Source organism: Halyomorpha halys, unplaced genomic scaffold (genome assembly GCF_000696795.3).
Source record: "Halyomorpha halys isolate HHAL.00 unplaced genomic scaffold, Hhal_1.1 Scaffold293.1, whole genome shotgun sequence".
In the NCBI taxonomy this organism is placed as follows: Eukaryota; Metazoa; Arthropoda; class Insecta; order Hemiptera; family Pentatomidae; genus Halyomorpha; species Halyomorpha halys.
This window is the reverse complement of record NW_027115239.1, coordinates 1,317,779-1,340,767: the sequence shown is the minus strand read 5'-3', so window position 1 is coordinate 1,340,767 and position 22,989 is coordinate 1,317,779. Positions and strand designations below refer to the sequence as shown.

Here is a 22,989-nt window from a genome sequence, read left to right as displayed (position 1 = left end):
ATATATAATATATGGTTAGCTAGTATAACATGAACTACAAGTTCTTTTTTAATAACTTAAGCAGTGTACATGTGTCCATGATAATTAGATAAAGTTTATGATTAAAATATTAATTAATAGCTTATGTAAATTTAAACACATATGTTGTAATTTCCATGATTTCAAAACTGGATATTAACATCTGCCATTTTGTTTTAAAGTTAATAAATTTTAAATACCTATGAAACACTTATCAGAAAGAATTATATTTTTACAAATTTTGGTCGATAAATCTTAAAGATTTTCCCACTGCATTTTGTGAAATAATAGAAAAAAAATCCTTTGTCCTTTTTGAAAATTCACAGTTAGTGAATTGTTTTGGTATAGTTCGGAGTGAACTAGTACCCTACAGGAATAAAATGTCAAATAAAATTAAAGATAAATGTAAATAAAACCAATATATACCTGAAAATTTCAAATAAATCCTGTAAATGTGGTGAAATCAGACTGGCAATCATAGGAAGAAGAATCACAACAATAAGAAGAGCACTCATCAAAGTGACTACATCCTTCTCTGACTAAAGGAAACAAAATAAAATTAGTTAACATTCAGTATATAAGATAATTCAACTAATACAGATTAATTAGAAAATTTAACTTGGTATTGATATTGGTATCTGACTACAAGTTTTTACTATTTCCTAAATAACACAAATAGTGAGAAATAAAATTGAAAGGTAATATTAACTATATTAACATTAACTTTATCAAATAAATCAAATTAGAAAATTTATATCATAAAGACATTTTTAATTTAAAAGTTTAGCTTTACAGTTAATTCAATCTAGAAATATTTGAAATATAGGAGAAGACATCATTAATTTGTAGATGAAATATATATATATAACTTCAGCAGAGTAAGTCTTCTGTGGAAATATTCATGACAGAAATTCTCCAGGTTAGATAAAGTTTGTGAATTGCAGTGAGGAGAAGAGTGCAATATCAGAAGAGGATAAACAAAAAAAGGTATTTAGTTCATCAGGAGGTTTTAAATGAGTTTCTACAAGGACTTAGGATCAGAGGCATCTGACAAGGAAGTATAAAAAAAAATTGCCTAAGAATACTATAAGGAAGATTGGATAAGGTTTCCAAGGGACTTGAAGGAGTAAATTTTAAAGGTTTGACAATGCCCTAGTGTCTTCTAGCATGTTCTCCTAATCAAATCTATGATTTCTGGACTGATCCAGGGAGTCAGTAAAAGTAGAGGTCTTGAGGGGTATATGGTGGAGAGATAATAGAGGATCTTGATGAGATCATATGAGAGGTAGCCAGAGATCCTAAGAGAAGGGTAGCAAGTCTTGGAAGGTATGTTTTATAAAAAAACGGATGAGCCATACACTTGTGAACTGTGTATGATGGATGGATTGAAAGAGAATGTTAAAAATTTCTGAGATAAATCAGGTCTACAAGTTAGGATTTGTCAGGAGGTTCAGAGATAGATTAGAGTTTAAATTATTGACTATCATTACATTATTCAATAAAGGGGCATAGGTGAAGAGGGAGGATTTAAACTTAGGGTTGAATCGGACTTCAGGAGTATAGTACACTATGATATACAGAAGAGAAGATGAATCAAAGGAGATTTCACACTAAAGGAGGTTTGTTAGGATGGGAGAGGTTTAAGGATTTTAACTCTTAGATTATCATGGGCAACATGACCAACACCTCCATTACTATATAAAATTATACATAAAAAAATAAAACTGTGAATGGGTGATTTCCGCCAAATTTTTTTTTTTCAGGATCAATTTTTAAAACATAAGGTATTGAGTACTACTCCATCATTCATTGATTTTGATACCATAAAAAAATATTATTTCAAATGATCATAAACCACCCAATTATCATTCCTTTGACCAGTCTAAATTAGTTGTTTTTTTTTACTTTCAGGCTCTGTAAGGAAAATGGATATGTCAAGGGTAGATTTTGCAAAAATGATATTTGTACAAGCTTTTAACTTTTTTAAATTAAGGAAAAGAAACTCCTCTGATACAATACACTTCTTATTGGTGTCACATAATCCAATTCATTTAGAGCTATATTAAGGAAAGTAACTTATGATATGTTCATTCATGCTCTCCATTCCCTTATCATCAAACAAAACCATCTTGTGTTTTAAAATGTTACAATTTCATATTTTTCTTATGGATGACCAAATAATATTATAGGCCAAGTTTTTTGTTTTTTTTTATTCAAGTCTAAGAAAACTGGAGCTTCATGTGTTGAAGCTGAAATTCTCATTCCATTGTCACCATTATTTTAACAGGTAACAAAGAAATCAGATGCACAATGAAGAAATGGGATTTTCTGCTAATACTCAGAGTCATTACAACAACCTCAATAGCTCCCTATATAGTAGAAGATCCCAGGCTTTAGATTCATGAATTCAGAATCCATGTATTTTATTATAAAATTTGTGTAAATATTTATTTTTATTTTACAGTATTGGATTGTTCTTATTCCAGTAAAATTTTCTTTAATAAAATAAAAACTATCATTGTAATAAAAACAAATTTTTCCAATAGAAAACATCGACATTTCTCATTGGTTTTTGTGATTAATTTACTGATTATTAATAACAAAAAAACTTCTATGAATGAAATTTGGGTACAAGATAACATTTTTTTTTTTTAAGATTTTGGTGAAAAACTGCCAATTCAGTGGTTCAAATTTGTCAGTTATAGGACAATCACCCACATATATAATTGTGGAAAAACATACTCAAACATGTAATACTAGTTACTATCTGTTAGGAGCTGGACAAAAATATTGGAATAAATAGTATTTAATTCAATAAAAGTGAAAAAGGAAGGGTATCAAGAATTCGAGAGGGAGTCTATTGTGAGCAGGAATAGTAGACAGATTCAAAGCTTAAAAGGTTATTATATGTTTTCTTTATATAAATTTCATCATCTGTGTAATCATTTCAAAGGTAAAATAAACTTGAGTTTAAGGAAATTGGATAGAATTAAACATTAGAAGATTTTCATCTTTTTCAATTATTAAAATATGCAATTAAAAATAGAAAACATACACAAATAAAAGTTATACCTTCAAAATCCGTATTAAATCTCTAAAAACAGAATGAGATGCAATTTTATAGATCCAAGATGGATGTCTTCTAGCAACATGACCAAGAAGAGTAAGTCCTGAAAGTCTATTTGGTCCCCTTAATGTATCTGACAGTCTAAAAAAGAAAAACAAATAAATAATAGAACTGTTGATTTGAGTAATCTGATAATTCATACAGAAAAAGCTTTTGGTAAACACCAAAAAAAAAAAAGTTCATACCAAAGAGCAATAATTCAAGACAACTGAAAATGATGCTTTACCTATTAAATAGACCAAGGTATTTGTGATTTTATTAGTGATGGTCACTAGGTACCCCAAGTGAGGTTGAATGAGCTATTCAGGTAAAATGAGATATGGCAAAAAAAATCATTTTCTGAAGAAGAAACTGGAATCTGACCAGAGGAACAAGCCTTAGTACACTATTCCAGAACTCATTGAGAAGAGAGACCCCTAGTTGAATTACTGGCTTAATGTGTTTTTCGACAAAATTATAATTACCTACCAAAATATAGCAGCAAAGATGTGTAGACATACATGGTTATCATACTAAAACACGTGTCCATCTCAACAGAATGAAAATCTGCCAAATGTTAAATATTCCATTAAAGTAATTTATGAGACTCCCAAATACACTAAATCAATTATTATAAATTTAAAAATGAAATAATAATAAATAAAAAGAACTGAGTAAAACATGGATTTCTAAATTATCCTAATATACAGAACAGAATAGCAGGTAAATGATTTAAAAAATAGTGATTCATGATTAAACAAAAAACAAAATTTTTCATTATTTGATCATTTAATCTGCAGGAGTTGGTGGAAGTGCTTAAATATAGTGGAATAAGTAAGTAAAATTTATTGTCTTGTATAGAGTATATTTCTACTTCAGTTGGCAAAAATCAGGGGCTTATGTATTTAGTGAAGGATTATACATTGACAGGCCATAAAAAAATTAAATAAACAACTTAAACATTATATACTGATTAGTTCTCCTGAGCCCCTTGGCATTCGCTGTCCAACAAAGGGGTCCCACAATATTATGAGACTCTTAATGTTGTAAATACACACAGGCAGGCGCTCTCTCCCCCCCCCCCAACACACACATTAAAAAATTTGTTTTTGGGTTTATAGAAATTTGAAATGATTGGTTTAAAAACCCTATAATCTTGAAAAGAGTGGTGCAATTCGGGCTTTCTAAAGCAAGTAGTTTAAAGCTTTAAGTTTTTTAATGAGGTGTAGATAGTTGACCGTAGATTAATGATTGGAGAAGTTTGTCTTTTCCCATTCTCCATATTCTACCTTTTCCTATTGTATATGTATGTGTATATATATATATATGCACATATATATTTATATAAGTTAATACTCAGATTATAATTCAGATATAGGCCACTCACTATTTTTCATTGTCTTAGTGTTCAATTTGTAGATTCTATTTATTTATTTATTTTTTCAGTTTTTTAGACACTACTTGCATATCTTATATTATACATATCTTCTTACCTACATGATATTATATTTCATCTGTCACTGTTTTCAATCTACTACCATACCATTCCACGATTATCAATCAATTAAAATTTTGTACTATTCAATTATCAGTTATCAATTTTTTATCATTTATGTTTAATTCAATATTTTGTATAATTCTAAATTTGTTTGTATACCATTCCTTTTCAATTGTATGTTTCTCTAAATGTTGTTATTTCTTTTGTTCTATAGCCCTGATGAAGACCTGAAACTCAGGTCGAAACGTCGGCATAAAATAAATAAATATGGTTTTATTTATTTATGTTGTTCTTTGCTGACCGCACCCCCCGACAAACTTCTAAAATAATTTAAGTTTTTTAACGAGTCAAAAAAAAACAGACTAATTTAGTTCTTTTTATAATTTGTGGCTAAAAAATTAAAATTTAGAAATATGTAAAAAATATGAAATATTGTTTCTTATATTAACTGATAAAACATATCACATCTAAAATGAAAGAGACACAAGCCAAAATTTTTAACATTAGAAAATTTAACAATTCGACCTGTACCATTCTATAGAGCAACTAGCTCACAAATATCAGGCCTAACAAAAGGGCACTATAGATGATCCACCAGAAACGTGACAGAGGAAATTTTGGCCCTGCTGATTTCTATACAGAACTTAGCCTGCATCCAATATTTGTAGCTACAAAAAATATTGAATTTTAGATAAGTTTCAGGCATTTATGGATTTAGCATGAAATAACCTGTATGGATAGTTATTTAAATGCCGATTTGAATTGATAATAATCACAAATTAAGGGTTAACTAACCTGTCAAACAGATAGCGATCATGAGGTTCTCGAACACCAATCAAGACATCAATTGACCGTTCTGATCCACAAGATAGATAATAATCAAACATGCCATTCAGAAGCCATGATTCCTTAGCTTAAAAAAATATTGAAATGAATTAAACAAACAATTAGACAACCAACAAAAATTATAAATTGAATTTCCTTTCATACTTGAGTTAAAAAGTTCACGGAACTTTTTTTTTGCTTCTTCAGCAGCTTCTGAATTAAAAGATTCAAGAGAGTTGAAAAGTTCTTGTATTGGCTCCATTGTAAAATATGAGTTCCAATTGCGTGAACACAATTCTTTAAGTGCTTACTTCTGAACTATTAAAGCTGGGATTTATGCAGATACATTTCTTGACATCTCTGAAATATTTGCATCGGTAAGCTTATCATTAAAAACAAGACCTTAAACATGGTCATGATAATAATAAACAGTAACAATATTACAGTATCTTGACATAAGGATTTATTATAGAAGCTGTAAAAACATCTCTGAACTTTGATCAAATAAACCAATTGTTGACATTTTTATTAGAGGAGTGTTGAATATTGAAAGTAATTCACTGCCCAAGTAAGTAATGATAACAATAATTTAAATTATAAACATAGGAAAATCAAACAAATATTCAAATAACAGCCATTTATAGTTAACAGACATCAAATCAATTAACAAGTACGATTTTAATAATTAATTATAACTGTCCCACCAGTTAAAACATTAGGAATATAAGAATATGTGAAGTATATTCATTAGGAAACTTAATATCAATTAAGTCCTACCAGGAACAACCCTTCGGGGTTTTCATCTTCGTTACCGTCTCACAATAAGCATGGTAAATTGACTGAAGCTTTAATCGTTTAATGTTTCAATCGATGTTATAACATCGATAGGCATATGTTATTATTGATTCTAACGTCTTAGATTATTTTTCTAAATATTTTAAGTGACAAATAAAAATAAAATTTCTAAGAAAATATTATATATAATGCTAAAAATTAAGTATATTTTTGAAAATAAAATTACCACTGATATCGATGTGTTTTAATTAGTTTTCCTACGTATCACTGGATACAGTTCTACTGTTCTGTTTCTAGTTTATAAAAACTCAAATTTTGTTGTCATCAATTCATAAAATGAGTCAATTGTTTTGTTGATCATATTATTAACGTTATTTTGTTTGAATTTATATTTTTTCTCTCAGCTTTAGCAGAATGAAAACTACTTAACCATAAAAAAATTAACAAACAGTGAGGCTCTAGTTAAAATGGCGTTTTCATTACATTTTGGAGTTCATAATATGTGAAGATTCTTTGTATCCTTGCTTTGCCACATCCAAAGAATGGGGTTGGTATTTTTTTCTTTTATTAAGAAATCGAAATTGTAATGTTAAGATGTATACACATAATGACCCTCATGGATAATGTATTCGCGTAATTCGTTTGTTATCAGTTCGTTCGTGTAATGTGTTAATTATGAAAGTGTTATTATGAAACATTAAATTCTAAATATTTTTGTTTAGAACTGGTGATTTAGAAGTTCTGCTGTCCAAAGTTGAGGCTGTTCCTCCAGATAATACAGTTGACAAATTACAAGATGAAGCCAGCAAAGAATCTAAGAAACTTAAGAAGAAAAAACACAAACACCATGGCAAGCATAAGAAACATTCTTCGGAAAAAAAAGAAAAGTGAGTAATAAAGTAATTTCATAGTAATGGTATTTTTGTCTATTACAACTAAATACTTCAATATTCTCTTTCACACATTTTACTAGTTACCTGAATGCAGGGAACTGGTTTCATTTTAATTGATGTTCTTTTAAATGCCTAGTGTTTTGTTAATTGTATTTTCACAATTTAGCATACAGTCTTTCTGATTATATTTTGTAATTAGTTGATTACTATATGGTCTATCTGTTATTATTAGATATGATTTTTGGCATATTAGCTAGTAAGATTTATTTTAATATGTTAAATGTGAAGAAAAATTATTTATATTTCTTACATCAATATCTAATTTTTACAAATTTAGGATTAGTTGCATAAACTGGAACGTGACTCAAAAGCTTACCAGTATTAGTTGTAGTATGAAATAAAAGGAATGTGAAATATTTAAAAATTGTAAATTAGTTTTATTAGTACTTAACCATATCATTTGATATCCTTATTATGAATAATGATCATATCCATCATAATCGAAGTTATTAAATTTCAAACTGGATTATAGAGGTTCAGGACCAGCTATGAGGAAAACAGGACCAACTGATAGGAGCATACCCTAACACATATATACTAGTGAAATGATAGGTTTTATAAGATATACTCAGTTACTATAGGTATTTTATTTATAGTATAATTGTAACCTGTTATTAGAGCTTGTTTGTTATATTAAGTATAACAAATTGTGCTGAATGTGCTCTGTAATTATTAAATGCAATTAGATCTCATTAAATGTAGATCGGTGATAAAAAAATTGAGAATTATTTCTGAAAGTCATAATTAGAGACCAGATTTTCATGCAATTAACTGTTTTGTTTTCTGTCTTTTTGCTTAAGTAAACCTAAACAGAAATTTGAATCATGAAAAGACCATTCTAATGACACTGGTTTTATATTGCACGTTTTGGGGTTATTGATAGAATTTGCACATATTGAGTTTCTTTCTAATCGAAGTAACCTTTTTTTCATTTTTTAAATTTTAACAATGAAATAATTGTTTTATTTTCAAATTTGTTTATGGTTGATCAATCAAAAAAAATTTTATGAAATAATATCTCAAATCCAATGATTATTATTAAGTTTAATGATTTGTGAACTCAATTATTCCTATTTTTTGGCATTATGTTAATTTTTGGCCTAGTAATTATTGTGATTTATAGGTGGTGAAAATTACCGAAATCTCTCTGTAGTTACAGAAAAGAAGGATATTAATAACCACTGTTAGCAAATCATAAGTAGGGGCTAGTTTCCATGTTATTTCATATTTTATTCCATTATGTTCTATGTTTTGGACCTATTGTTTATTCAATCCACAATCTGTGGAATAATATATTGAAATTTAATATTTCATGTTTTGATCTTTATGGGCTAAATTGTAGGGTTGTGGTATTTGTTGCATAAAATTGCTTTTCTCTTTTGAATTTGTTAGTTTAAACTAGATTATATTAATTGTAGTAGAATGAAATAGATCATTTGATGCAAATTTCCTCTATTATTAGTTTGTATACCAATATTTATGCTTGTCTTTATTAAATTTAAAGTTTGGAATAGAAACATATGAGGCGTTTAATATTCGAAGAGTCGATTTAAAGTTAAAAAAGAACAAGTAAACATAACTGACAGATATTGTTCGAATAATATAAATTTCAGGTTCTGGTAACTATGAAAAAAATGTCTCCTAAATAAACTTCATATAAAAAATATATAATAGTAAATAGAACACCCAAATGATGTTCTATTTACTATTATATATTTTTTCTGCCTGATTTTACTTTTTTTTTTTTTTTTACAGTATGGAAATCCTCTCTCTGGTTATTATAATATGCATTAAATCATCAAGGTTATTTTACTTTTTATATGACATCATGTTTATTTATAAAAATTTAATTTTCTAATTATGAAATAAATTAAATAGTACTGTTAATGCTCAATAACCATAAATGTTGGGAAAATTATACTCTTATTACTATTATGATCTCTTAATTTTTAAATTCCTATTAGATCCCAATGATTGAAATAATTTATAGAGATTCTTGTTCGTAATTGTTAACATTTAGAAGAGATTATTTTAATGTTATCAGATTTCCACTTTTCAAAGTAGTGTTTGATTTCCATTGTTTAACAGTTTATGACCCATGAACTTTGTTGTAGTAATTTATGAATCAAATATAATTCTATTCCTTATATTTATTTCAATTAATTTTTATTACACCAAAATTTAAAATGAAAATATAATTTTAATATTTTATCTTTATTAGTTATTGCATATTATTATTAAGGATATGTTTTGTTTTCTAAATGATTATGGAGATCATTTTTCTAATTTACCCTAGTAAACAAATTTTTATTTTTTTTACAATCTCAGGCTGATTTTTCTCTTATTTTGGTTGAAGGTCTATTGAACTAAATTTTTGTCAAGATCTGATGAAGTCTCGATTAAAACTAAATTTTTATAAATACCAACATAGCTATGTAGTAGTTTCCTTCCTCACCTCTCTGCTTATATCTATTAAGCATAAGTTAATGTATATCCATCAGAAGGATTATGATGGGCTGAATTTTGGTTTATATTAGACTATATTATTAACCTATAATAACCAACTTATATTCACTGGCATCCATGTAGTTAGAGAGGTCAGAAACATTGCTTCTTATGTAGTGTAGAAGACGCTCAAATTATTTTTAAAAGATACTCTTTAAAATAATTTCATAAATGTGGATTAGGACTAACCTAAGTATGGGTGAAGGAAATGTTTCCTTTCTAGGAAGATAGGGATTCCATGTTAAATGCTTCTATAGTGTTGGATATGTTATTAAAGTAACAAGTATTTTTATCAAGATTATTAATAAAAGAAATTTCAAAAGTTTAATTGTTTAAAGGTTAATATGTATATTTGTTTCAAATCATTAATTTATAATGAATTAACATAAGTAAGGCTAAATTAAAGAAATAAATTATTATTTATTAATAATCTTCCATGTTTTTTATTTCTCATTAGATTAAATTAAATTGCCGCTTTCGAATAGTAAGCTAATGGTTAAGGAAGCTCTATTGTAGCAGGCGATTACCTTTTGGCTTCCAGCGTTGATTCTCTTATTCCCCTTTACACAATTTGTGCTCTTATCTTTACTTGCATTAACCATTTTTTCAATATTTTCTTAACTCATCTGAACCATTTCTTCTACTTTCTATCCAATGAGATTATAGCAAGTTAGGAGATTAAGGCCAAAACTATCTTGTTTTTTTAATCAAGGGTTTCTTAGAGAAAAAAAGTCTGATTATTAATCCAAAATATGTGGGGGATTTAGTTTTAATATAAGGAAAGAAAGGAAGTTGAAATTAGCTCACACTGTTCTGTTTTTGAATGGGATGAGAGTAAATTGTTTACTAAGTTTAATAATTATGTTATGAAAGTAATACCTATGATACGGATATTATTACTCGAGACAGTGAAAGTAATGGCAGTATAAGTCATTCTGTTCTCATCACACTGTATTTTAATAATAGTTGGGTATGGTTTAGACTGGCTAGTTTTAATAGACAAAATATGCTGTTATTCCTTACTGGAAACATAAGACATCTCCTTGAGTGTTAAAAAACTTCAGTTTTGACTTACATCAATTTCACATTTTTATGGCTATTAAAAAAGATTGTTTTAAGTTTATGTCTATCAATCTTTATATTCTCATTTGTTGCAGGAAACATAAGCACAAACACAAAAAAAAAGAGTCAATGGAAAATGGTGATGTTAAGATCAAACATAAATCTTCTAAACACAAGGTAATTGCTAAAGATATTCAGAAGACTAATGGTGATTCTGTATTGAATGGAAGTAAATTATCAGATGGAAAGAAAGATTCTTCGGATTCTGAATCTGATAGTAAACCAATCAAAGATATAGATTCTGATAGTGTAGAAGTTGGGATAATTGAGGAAGAAATGAACCTAGAAGATTTAATGAGGCAAAAGGTAATTATTATTATCTTAGCTCACTAAGACATAGTTGTTTAATGATACTTTTCCATTAAATGGTTTCTAGGTGGCAATATTTTTTACAATATATTTATATTTTCATATTTTTTCTTTATATATATATAATTTATAATTTTGAATCATTTTGCGATAAATTAACTTTATTTATACCGCCATGCCTAGTTAAATTATCTTATCTGCAAAATTACATTTTTTTTTTCCTTTCAGATATCTTTCATGTCATTAAACTATTGTATTAATTTAAAAAAACATATTTGCTTCGTGCAGAGCCTAATTATTACTTAAATGTTTGAAGTAACCATAAGCTCTGAGCTAAAAAAAAAAAATTCAGATACGACAATTTAACTAAGGAGGGCAGTATAAATTCATCAAGTTAAAATATTAACTTATATACATAATCATGTAAATGTATTGATTACTTTAATGGTTATTATCAACTCATCAGAATAACTCTATGCACCTTGAATTGCCTAACACAACCCAGATTTCTTTTTCAACTCTATAGAAATAGCATGTATTTACACTTTGGCGACATGATCTTTAATTTCATGATGTAATGGTTTGATATAGATTATTTCTTAACTAAAATTAGTTAAATCTTAGTTATATACTTTATATGATTATCTATTAATGGAAAACACAAATAACTTATGTAAAGGAAGGGAGGTACCCACATGAGTTACATCTCCATATCTGGGAGGAGCTTGAGAGCTAGAGAAAAACTAGGCATTATCAGAATATGAATATGAATTTACAAGGGACCCTTCGGCTCTAAAATGCTCTGATTATGTTCCAATGGATTTTTGATGAATTCCTGAGGGGAATCAATGAGTATGTATAAGATATATGGAGAACCCATTGGTCTTGAGAATGTATATCGAGAGGATTCATCTGAGGATTACATATATTATTCTTTCTTGGCGCTGAAAGCCTCTCCATCAACATCCTAATCGATAAGCACTCCAAATTGTAGAAAAAACTAGACTACTGTAGAACCATTACCATCCTAAACTTACCCTCATATCTAGAATCACTTGAACTATGTTGCAAATCCAGATATCTCACTTTTCAGGGTAAGTTTATTCATCAAATCTCAGGTCTTGCCATGGGAAACTCTCTGACCCCGGATCTCTCTAACACTGTACTCAATGACCTAGAATCCGTCATTCTTTTATTCCCCAACAACATTTTATTTTTCAAACAATATGTAGACAACCTTTAATTCTAATAAAATCTCTTATATCCTTTCTTCTTTTAACTCTTTCCACCTTCACCTTCATTTCACTATTGAAACCGAAACTAACTCTTCCCTACCCTTTCTCTGGAGGATCGCTGAACCCTGTGTTCACTTGGCTCATCTGGACCGAATTCTTTCCTCTGGTACATGTAGAAACCCTCTCTCGCTATATGACGCTCTTTCCCTCATTCAAAACTCCTAGTGTGGGGCACTGGACCACCAGATGTCCCACCTTTCCACACCCGTGGCATTTCATTCCTTTCTGTCTGACTCCATTTCTGGGCTTGTCCTGGTTCATCCTCTTTTCTCTTGCCACATCTCTTTCTCTGCCACCATCCCTCTGTTTCTCCTCTCTGGCACCCCCTATTCCTGGGGCGTGTTACTCTATGCCAACTACCTTCATCCGTCCTTATCTTTAACTCTTCTTTAGTTCTTGTGTTCACCATCTCTTATGCATACTTAACAAATAAATGTACATTCACATGGCAGGCATAATTTTTATTTGTCTCCTTGACCGAATGGAATTTGAGTACGTAGTCCAGGAAGCTTATCCCTCAATGGACTATTTCCGCACTGAGCGTCTCCCTTATCTGTTCTAGTTTGCTCTCCTCCCTTAGGTCTTGAGACATTGCCATCTAACCGAGCCTTTATCCTGATGAGTACATTAGCATGAGATGCCACTGATGTTGTCTCTGGTAGCGTGGGAACCTCCAGAGCTGTAGGAGTTGTGGAAGCTGCAGGATTAGCCGCTGGGATATTCTGGACCAAATTGACAAAACTGCTCAGACCACATATTTTAGACAAACAAGACATAAATTCAAATTTGATACTCAAAAAATCATGCATTGGGAAAAAACAACTTTAAGTAAAATTTAAAAGAAATGATTACTGTAGAAAAATATAAGAATCAGGCTCTCAACAAGTAATCATATATACAAAATATAAATTTATAATGGATGCAATGAACGGTTACATATTGGTAAAATGAAAACAAACCCACATTTACCCTGGTTCATTTCACCCCTAATCAGTTCCGGCACAAAGTTTGAGTTAGTTGTATCACAACAATGTAGAATACACTGTAACTGTAATAGACAATTGTAGGTAATGTTTGAATAATAGTAGTTAAAATATAGATAGCAGTTATAACAATATATGATCACATGATTTTTTTATAAAAAAATTATTTCTATTTTTGGTTTATAAAAGCATCTTATTTTTTTCTGATTTCCAGGCCCTGCTACAAGCAAGACTTGGAGCTTATATGTCAGATACTGATTCTAGCACTAAGGATGATGGTACAATTATTATTGAAAGTGGTGATGAGAAGGATTTCAAACAAAATAAAAGAAAAAAGGCCCATAGTAGGTAAGTCATTATAAACAATATTGTATACTACAATGTTTTTGTTGAGGTATGCATTGTTAAGATGTCATTCTTCTATAATATCTGTATTGTTGTATTAGGAAGTAATATTGGACATTTTGTTATTTTTTAATGAGCCTGTTTTTTATTTGTACTCATGGGACTTAATTTGATCCATTCTATAACAATTTTAAACTACTTTTGTCTGATTGCTGAAATTTTTTCTGAAATATTCAACATTTGGGAGACATGAAACCTTTACTAAGAGGTCTTCCTTATTAGAATTGATCAGATATACCTTAACTAGATGGTTGGTTAGATGTACCTATAACTAGCTGAGATTGTCAGTTGGGGGTTCAGTACATTGTAAGGAAGTATTGTTTTTTGAGCAATGGTTATTCAAGGCGGTGATTCATTCAATATCACATTCAACTGCTAGATTTTCTCCAAATTAAGAGTATCAGGTGTATAGAGGCTGGGTGGGTCCCAGGAACACTCTTGAACCCACAGGGTTGACTCACAACAGCAGAATAAATAATTATCTCCCACAGCTGGATTTAAACCCGAGTCCTGGGAGAGGCACATTGCCTTGCTCACTGAGCAACCTCGCTCTTGAGATTATCAGATCAGATTAAGATAATAATTTTATTTTGAATGTTTATCGTAGCATGTTGGGCAAGTAAACTGTAGTAAATGTACGATTTGGAATTCTTAAAAAAACACTTATTTACATAAAAGTAAAATCATATATTAATAATAAGTAAAATATTGAAATACCAGGGCATTCAAAAAGTCCTGTCGTTTTTCGTTTGTTCGTTGTTTATTTTGATTCTAGAGTGTTTGCTAATTAATTCCGTTCAATACAACTTTTATCCATGTAAACACAAATGTTTATACTTTATGAATAGGAGGCTAAGGAGGATTAATTTAATGCAGTCACCATCCAACTGTCTAGTTAAAATGATTCCAGTTGAAACTCAAATTAGGTCGATTTTGCTCTATGAGTTTAAACTTGGCTCAAAAGCTGCCGAAACTGCTAGAAAAATATGCTCCGTGTTTGGGGAAGATGTGCTGTCTGAGCGGAAGGCACAATTTTGGTTTTCAAAATTTCGTGGAGGCGACGAGACACTAGAAGACGAGGCACGCTCAGGTCGACCAACTGTAGTTGATAAGGAGGACGTTCGAAGAGTAGTAGAGTTGGATCCGCGTCAAAGTTGTTCAGAGATAGCCTCTCAACTTAATATCTCAGCCACCACTGCCTGGAATTACCTTAAAGAACTGGGAAAAGTGAAAAAACTGGATAAATGGATTCCTCATAAGCTTTCAGATGCCAATATGCTTGTTCGCTTGACAACTGCATCTTCGTTAACTTCCCGCTTGAAAGTCGAACCCTTTTTGAATCGAATCATCACCTGTGATGAGAAATGGGTGTTGTACAACAACTTCAGACGATCATATCAGTGGTTGTCGGCAGATGAGAAACCTAAACAATTTCCAAAACCAGATCTCCATCCAAAGAAAGTTTTGCTCATTGTTTTCTGGACAGCCAAAGGTATAGTGCATTTTGAGATTCTGAATCAAGGGCAAACCATCACTGCAGAAGTATACTGCAATATACTGGACCATTGCCAATCCAAGCTTAAGACTTTTGATCCCTGCTTAGTCAACAGAAGAAGACCTTTGCTTCTTCAAGACAACGCTCGACCACACACCGCCAAATTGACCAGGGAAAAATTGACAGAAATAGCCTGGGAAGTTTTGCCTCACCCACCATATTCCCCTGACCTGTCACCCACTGATTATCACCTATTCAGAGATCTCGACAACAATCTGAGACAAAAATGTTTTCAAGACCGTGACAACCTAATTCACGAACTGACCACTTATTTTTGCAGTAAAAATCAACAGTTTTTTAAGGAAGGAATTTGGGCTTTACCATCTCGTTGGGAGAAGGTTACCGACTGTAACGGTGGATATTTTGATGAATAAAGGTGATTATTTGAAAATATTTATTTATTTATAATTTCCCCAAAAAAAAACGACAGGACTTTTTGAATGACCTGGTATTATGGTTTTGTTATACTTATTGATAGTGATATTGTGAGTTATTAATTGGGAACAATCCGTGTTTTATCTGTGGATACAAACAAAATTAAATAAAACCTGCTTTAAGCAACCTTTACAATACATTTCTGTAGCTCTGTATTTTATATCAAGTATGAAAAACTAACACTTCACTTGTTCCTGGCAACGCTGATTCCCCTTTCACCAATATAAAACTCTCAAAGTCTGCAAAATCTACGTCTGTTCTGAGAAACCTTCTACTTCAGTCACGAACTAAGAATGTTCTTTTCTGCCCTTCGCTTGCTTTGCACAGCCTTCTTTGCTCATTTGAACTATCATATATTTTGTGATCCACTACAAAACATTACTTGGGTTAGTTGTATCTTCATTCACTCTAGTTCGATTCTGATAAGAAAGATAACACGGAAGGTTAAAATTAAAAATTGTCATTAAAAGAGGTATCAATATTTTTCATTTAGACATTTAAAATTAGCTGTATTACATCATATTTATATAATTATTCTCTTGTATCATTTCAGGAGTCCAATTAAAGATGGCAGAGTTCGTAAGGATAGCCATGAAGATAAGCATAAAGAATCCAGACTTACCAACTCTTTAGCTAAACAAAAAAGAAAAGAAGAAGAGAAAAGAAGAGAACAAAAAAGACGAGAAGAAGAGGAAAGAAGGCGGAAAGAAGAGGAGAGGAGAAGAGAAGAAGCAAGACGTAGAGAAGAAGAGTATAGGAGGAGAGAAGAAGAGTTCAGAAGAAGAGAAGATGAACGAAGAAAAGAAGAACGGTGAGTTAAAAATCTTGATTTACGAATGCATACTATTACTAGTATTAAACTATTAAGTTTAGCAATTTTGTGACTAATTTTTTTTTTTATTATAAATTTATATACTTTGCCTTATTTTAGAACTATAATTGAATGGCCCCAGGAGTTGGAATTAGAGAAACCACAATTTTTAAGACAGATATTTTAAGTCTCTTTTTTTCCATTCATTTATTAAAAGTTATTTCTGGTATGTAAACAGAAGTCATTCTAATTAAGTTACATGACTATATGACAATATAAATGACTTAAAGAGAAATCAGTTATTGGTAGCATTCCGTCTTTGAACTATAATATGTTTAAAAGAACCTGTGGCTGCATTCTTTTTAGTCATCTATATTGATTGTCTGGAGTGAGATTTTTGTGATGGACGGACTGTGTCAGGGGTAGTACTGTGATAGACACCTCTTGAATCAGAAGTGGTACTAGTTTGTATTTGCCCTGTAAATGTTACTGTCTTTCAACCTTCACAGGAAGTTTGATTTAAAAAAGAAATTTATAGTAATTATTCCTGAAGGAAGAAGAATGGAGGAGGAATCGCAATAAGATCATGAGACTCTAGTATTCTGTACTGATTAAATTCAGTCAAGGAGGGTTAACCAAGGCTTGGATTGTATAGACTATTGTGCCAGAATTTCCTTACTATCAAATCATATCCCACATTATTCCTAATTAAGATTCATGGAATAAAAATTGACTGAACAGAATTTAGTGATGGGTCCAAATGGAAAATTATTTAATTTATCAGACATTCCCTATTTATAATACTACATTTTTGTAAAATTACTACGTTCAATGCTCTAAAACTATAAAACAGTTCAAATTTTCATGAAATTCTTAAAGGATAGTTTATTGTTTTCCATAATTAAAAAATAGGAACTATAACTGTTCTATTTGAGGGTTATCGCCTAAAATATCATGAATCTTTTATATTTCATCTTCCACCTATTTTTAAGTTTCGAAGAAAGTGTTAAATATTTTCTTGGTGATTATAAAATACTTATCTTCTATAAAATTATTCACTTGTTTTATATATTTAAAATATAATATATTGAATTCTAAAGGCTTTTAGAGCTGCCTATATAAATCAGGAGCTAAGACCAAAAAATTAACCTCATCGAAGCAGGTGAAGTCTTTTCCCCAGGAACTTCATCAATTCTTCTTTGACCCTGTGGTGCCAGTGTGTTATAAGGAGGGAGTTGTTGGGCTAGTGTTTCAGACTCTCTGCCGTGTCTGCGACAGAGGGACCCAACTTCTCCGTGCTGACTCATGGGACTCCATGGACAGGTGCATAGTTGATATTTAGTTTCAGGACGTTTGCACATTTTGACCCCTAGAGTACCTGGTTCTGACATACATATATATTAGCTTTCGGGGTCTCTTTGAAATGGCGAGCACCAATACCCTGCCACCTGCAATCGGTCCACTCTTCAAAAGTATTTTCACACGTCAGGGCTACGACTCCAGATCTAGTACCAGGTTTCGAACGTGATTTATTAATAGAAAAATTTACCCATCCCATTCCTCATTGTCCATATAGTAAATATAATTTAGTTCAGGATGTGGTAGACATCTAGTTGCATCTAGACATCTGGGTGCAGTTAATATGTTTGGAATTAAAAGAGTTTCTTCCTCGCTATTTTGTTTCTTATGAACCATTTCCAAAACAGAAAATTTCTTAATTTAGTTAATTAGTTTCTTATTATCAATTTCTATTTTAATTTTAACAGACGAAAAGCAGAAATTAAAAGAATTGAAGAAAGGCGTAGAGAGGAACATCGTCATGAGGAATCTAGAAACAGAAGAAGTGAATCAAGAGGTAGGAGAAGAGATTCATCTAGAAATAGACATGATTCCTCAAGACATGATGATGGAAGAGGTAGACATGATAGAAGGGATTCAAGAGAATTAAGAAGAGATGATGATAGAAGTCGAAGGCGAAGTAGATCACCTCAAGGTATTATATTTTATTGAAATAGATCTTTTCAATTCATTTGTTAGTGTTCTGTTATTTTTGATGAATTTAAATCATAAGTAAGCGTCATTATATCTAAATATCAAAGGTAAGTAATTCATACTATGCTTCCCAGGTCGTGATCGAGATAGGAGAAGAGACAGTGATAGAGATAGAGATCGTGATAGAAAAGATTCCCGAAGGTCAAGAAGTAGAGAAAGAAATCACCAAAGGTATCATAATATTTTTATATTTGTTTTTTAAAGATGTTTTCAGATTTACATGTTTTAATTTTTTTTTTTTATTTCTAAATACAGATCTCATAAAACTAGAAGTGTCAAAGATAAGTACAAAGACAGTCTTTCCGAAGGTTTAGGCGAATATAAGTCTTCTTCTTCTGATGAAGAGTGAGTCAATTGTTTTATTTTACCTTAATAAGGATGGTGTTAATTGATTTTGCTAACTGATTGTAAATATATGTTTACAGGTTGTCGAATATTAACATTGTTGAAGATGAAGAGGATGAAGAACAAATAATTGAGAAACGAAGGAAACAAAGAGAAGAACTTTTAAAGGTAACAGAACCTTAACTTCTTAATGAGGTGTAGATAGTTGACCGTAGATTAATGATTGGAGAAGTTTGTCGGGGGGAGGGGGGGGTGCGGTCAGCAAAGAACAACAAAATAAATAAATATGGTTTTGTTTATTTATGTTGTTCTTTGCTGACCGCACCCCCTGACAAACTTCCCCAATCATTTTCTTCTTAATGTATTACTTGTTCAGAGTTAAGAATCTTGTTGCTATCTATTCAGTATAATTCATCTTGGAATTTAATTTAGTTTTCTCATTGTGACCTTGTATGACATAGTATGTCTACCTTTCTTTATTTATTATTTGATACTTCTTAAATTCTAACAATGATTTAATTTTATTGTTGGTTGGAGAATTCCAAATATAAACCAGGTAATTGGGTGATAGTGATTCTGATTCTGATCTCTGATTAGTATAAAAATTGATCAACTACACATTATTTTATACTTTTAGTTTTGCAGATGGGCTAAGAATCTCAATTCTTGCTTTTAAAATCCACTAATGCCCAATTTAATCCAAATTTGGAAGTTAATAATATTGTTCACTGAGGAGAAGGAACAGAACATTAGTTGTTATCATGTCATCTTGACATCAATTGTTCAAGTTATTGAGAAACTTATTCAAAGTATAGTCCTTGTATCACAATTCATTATACATAGTGGATTATTTTATGTTTCATTGTATTTAAAGTATATTTTGCTTCTCAGTTCTCTTGTACATCTAATTCAGTGTCCTTTCAGACTAAAACAGAAAATTAATTAATTAAAGTATCTTTTGTCTTTCATAGTGGTTTTACCTTCTAACCACCTGTATCTCAATCCATGAATAGTCTTTGGTTCATTACTTGCTAAGAAAGATCTGTTTCTAGACCAATGGTTGTACAAGTTGGTGAATTGTTCAGGTTCATATTCATCCACCAGGTTTTCCTCCAATTATAGGTAACCCACTTACCAGAGGCTGAGTGTCTCCAGGAGGGTCTCCCAATCCCATAGTTGATCTATGGCTTGTGTAATAGAATAAACAATTATTTGTCATAGCTAGGCTAGAACTTGACCTTGGGGATATGTTCAATTTTATTCTTTCAATAAGATCAATGTGTTTAATTATTAATTAAAATATTTTAAGTAATATATCACTACTTAAGATGTCATCATTAATAACAAAAAACAATTAAATTTTATATCCTTTGTTTTCAAAAAAACAGGAAGAAACGAAACATATATACTTTTTCCTAAATTTCAGAATCCTTTAAAACATCTGTAAGAACCATTAATATTTATTTTTATTAAGTGGTCTAAGGTATATTTTTTTCCAGTTTTAATGCATCACAGTTTGAGTGATGAATGATATGCTGTTAAAATGTTATTGATCTGTTAATATTTTTCATTAACAAACAAAGAAAATTGGGATAACATTGTGTGTGTTAAAAAAAAAAAGAACAATCAATTGTATTGAATTGAATTGTATCTTTTTATCTTTAAAATGCTTTAATTTCTATGCTTTCCAGTGGCTTTATTTAATAATTGTTTTACTTGGTGTATATGTGAAATGGTTTTTATTGATTCTGTTGCTTCATTTTTTTAGAGGTTAGGAGCTGTAAGTGAGGACTCAAACATGACAACATCCCACACCAGCCCCGTACCTGATGTTGTTCCTATTTCTGTTGAAACAAACAGGAAAAGAAAATCCAGATTTGAAGTAGAGGTAATAGAGCCCACACCAGCTAAAATACCAGCACAACAACAACCATCTCAACAAGCACAACAACAACAACCAAATAAATGGGACATGTTCGCTGAAGCTGACACTCCTGTTGACAAGTATAATGTAAGTGTACTGAAATTATTGTATATCTTGTTATCGTTATAGTATGTTTTGATAATTTGTCATGAAAATTATTCATTGCTTCTTTCATAATCGTCATTATTTGTTTTTTGTTTTTAGAGTCCAGGTGTGGTGGAAAAAGGTGGTATTGGTGCTGAAAACCCTTCTTTGACAGACAACTGGGATGATGCAGAAGGTTATTATAGAGTTAGAATTGGCGAAATACTTGATTCTCGCTATGTTGTATATGGCTATACGGGTCAAGGAGTATTCTCAAATGTAGTCAGAGCCCGAGATAAGGATAACAAAGATGTCGCTGTTAAAATTATTAGAAATAACGAGATTATGTAAGTATAATGCTTTGACCCATTATGGACTTGATTATTTTATTGAATGGTTTGCTTCTTATATATTTAATAGATATATTCTTTTAAAAGAAGGTCTGATTATGTTTACTAAAATGTTTTGACCTTAAACAGATTAAAGATTGTTTTAGTGTTTTATCAATTAGCTCAGTATCTTCTGTATTGAATTAAAATTAATCCCTAATTAACACAATCTACATTAATTTTTCACAATTAATGTATTATTATATAGTAATTTACATTTGCTAGACAAAGCTATAAATAGTATCCTGTTGCAGGCATAAAACTGGTTTAAAGGAGCTTGATGTACTGAAGCGATTGAATGAAGCAGATCCTGATGACAAGTTTCATTGCTTAAGGTTGTTTCGGCATTTTTTTCACAAGCAACATTTGTGTTTGGTTTTTGAACCCTTAAGTATGAATCTTCGAGAGGTAATAGTTCTTGACTATGTATTGTTCTGATTCTTTTGATTTTGTTAGTAATGCAAATTCTTATTTTGTTTTTGTTAAAAGTAGCCTTGGCGATTATTATTACTATTGTTAATTATGTAAATATTATTTTTGTCATGATTTATATTACAATACATATTATAAGTATTGTATGCAGCTATTATGATATATTCTCTAATTGTAATACATGGGTGGGTGAGATCCCAAGTGGCAATTTTGGAAATAAACGTTTTTCTTTTGTATCTAATTTTGTTTGGAACAAATATATGCTTTCTCACTCAAAAAGTTGTGAAATTATCAATAATTAACTAGCAATTATTGATAATTTCACATTTGTGTCAGTGGTGAAGGTTAAATTTGTTAAGGTACAGGTAGATAGATAGAAGAAATAAAAAAACTCACATTCGGAAAAATGTCACTTACACCCTCCATCATATATTATATAGTGTTTAAACTACTGATAAACAATCTATTTTAATTAAACTATTAATTTTTTGAATGTTATATTTAAGGTTTTGAAGAAGTATGGTAAAGATGTTGGACTCCATGTGAAAGCTGTCAGATCTTATAGTCAACAATTATTTCTGGCTTTAAAATTACTTAAGAAAGTCAACATTTTGCATGCTGATATAAAACCAGACAATATTCTTGTAAGTTACAATGTTTTTTTTTATTTGTATTCAAACCCCTCCTTTATGTTATTGATCTGTGAATAATCTATAGGTTACTCTTTTGTTAAATTATAAAATAATTATATTTATTATGATTTGAGATTTATTATATGGATCTGTACATAGTAGTTATGTTGTTAAAACTAATAACATAGTATTTACCTCACCTTTAGGAAAGGCAACATAGGGTTTGTAGGCTAATTAAATGTTGAAAAGTTGTAAATTGTTTTAATCTCTTCATTTGTTCAACAAAAGTTCACGCTAATTTTGTGCTTGTGCTTTATGAGGTAGGCTCCTATAACCTCAAAAATGTTGCTCTTTCTATTTTATTAGACCATGTAATTATATGTAATTTATATATGTCTGATTACGGATTAATAAGTATGCTGCGTGATATAGCAACCTGATGTATTTGGGCAACTTAGATGTATAAAGTCTCTCTCTCTCTCTCTCTCTCTCTCTCTCTCTCTCTCTCTCTCTCTC

General features: G+C 30.4%; 2 protein-coding genes across 17 annotated transcripts in view; one reads left to right on the top strand and one right to left on the bottom strand.

The window, feature by feature from the left end:
- Window positions 1–6,574, bottom strand: part of Tsc1 (tuberous sclerosis 1 protein hamartin) — a 39,934-nt gene extending 33,360 nt beyond the window's left edge. For 2 of the 5 annotated variants that reach the window (XM_014420804.2, XM_014420806.2), the window contains exons 1-5: window positions 6,225–6,304; window positions 5,613–5,807; window positions 5,418–5,535; window positions 3,091–3,226; window positions 445–557 (exon numbers count right to left, since the gene is read on the bottom strand). In XM_014420804.2, coding sequence (XP_014276290.1) covers window positions 445–557; window positions 3,091–3,226; window positions 5,418–5,535; window positions 5,613–5,709 — 464 coding nt within the window. In that variant the 5' untranslated portion in view covers window positions 5,710–5,807; window positions 6,225–6,304. Of the gene's footprint in view, window positions 1–444; window positions 558–3,090; window positions 3,227–5,417; window positions 5,536–5,612; window positions 5,808–5,891; window positions 5,915–6,224; window positions 6,305–6,468 lie in introns of those variants that run through there. The other 3 variants (XM_014420805.2, XM_067052297.1, XM_014420807.2) reach the window with 3 other exon arrangements.
- Window positions 6,575–6,650: 76 nt separating this feature from the next.
- Window positions 6,651–22,989, top strand: part of Prp4k (Pre-mRNA processing factor 4 kinase) — a 31,239-nt gene continuing 14,900 nt past the window's right edge. For all 12 annotated transcript variants that reach the window (XM_067052306.1, XM_067052305.1, XM_067052304.1 and 9 more), the window contains exons 1-13: window positions 6,651–6,789; window positions 6,965–7,129; window positions 10,858–11,128; window positions 13,624–13,757; window positions 16,358–16,615; window positions 18,382–18,608; window positions 18,742–18,838; window positions 18,923–19,012; window positions 19,093–19,180; window positions 20,781–21,023; window positions 21,141–21,367; window positions 21,664–21,817; window positions 22,348–22,485. In XM_067052306.1, the coding sequence (XP_066908407.1) occupies window positions 6,785–6,789; window positions 6,965–7,129; window positions 10,858–11,128; window positions 13,624–13,757; window positions 16,358–16,615; window positions 18,382–18,608; window positions 18,742–18,838; window positions 18,923–19,012; window positions 19,093–19,180; window positions 20,781–21,023; window positions 21,141–21,367; window positions 21,664–21,817; window positions 22,348–22,485 (2,097 nt within the window). In that variant the 5' untranslated portion in view covers window positions 6,651–6,784. The remainder of the gene's footprint in view (window positions 6,790–6,964; window positions 7,130–10,857; window positions 11,129–13,623; window positions 13,758–16,357; window positions 16,616–18,381; window positions 18,609–18,741; window positions 18,839–18,922; window positions 19,013–19,092; window positions 19,181–20,780; window positions 21,024–21,140; window positions 21,368–21,663; window positions 21,818–22,347; window positions 22,486–22,989) is intronic.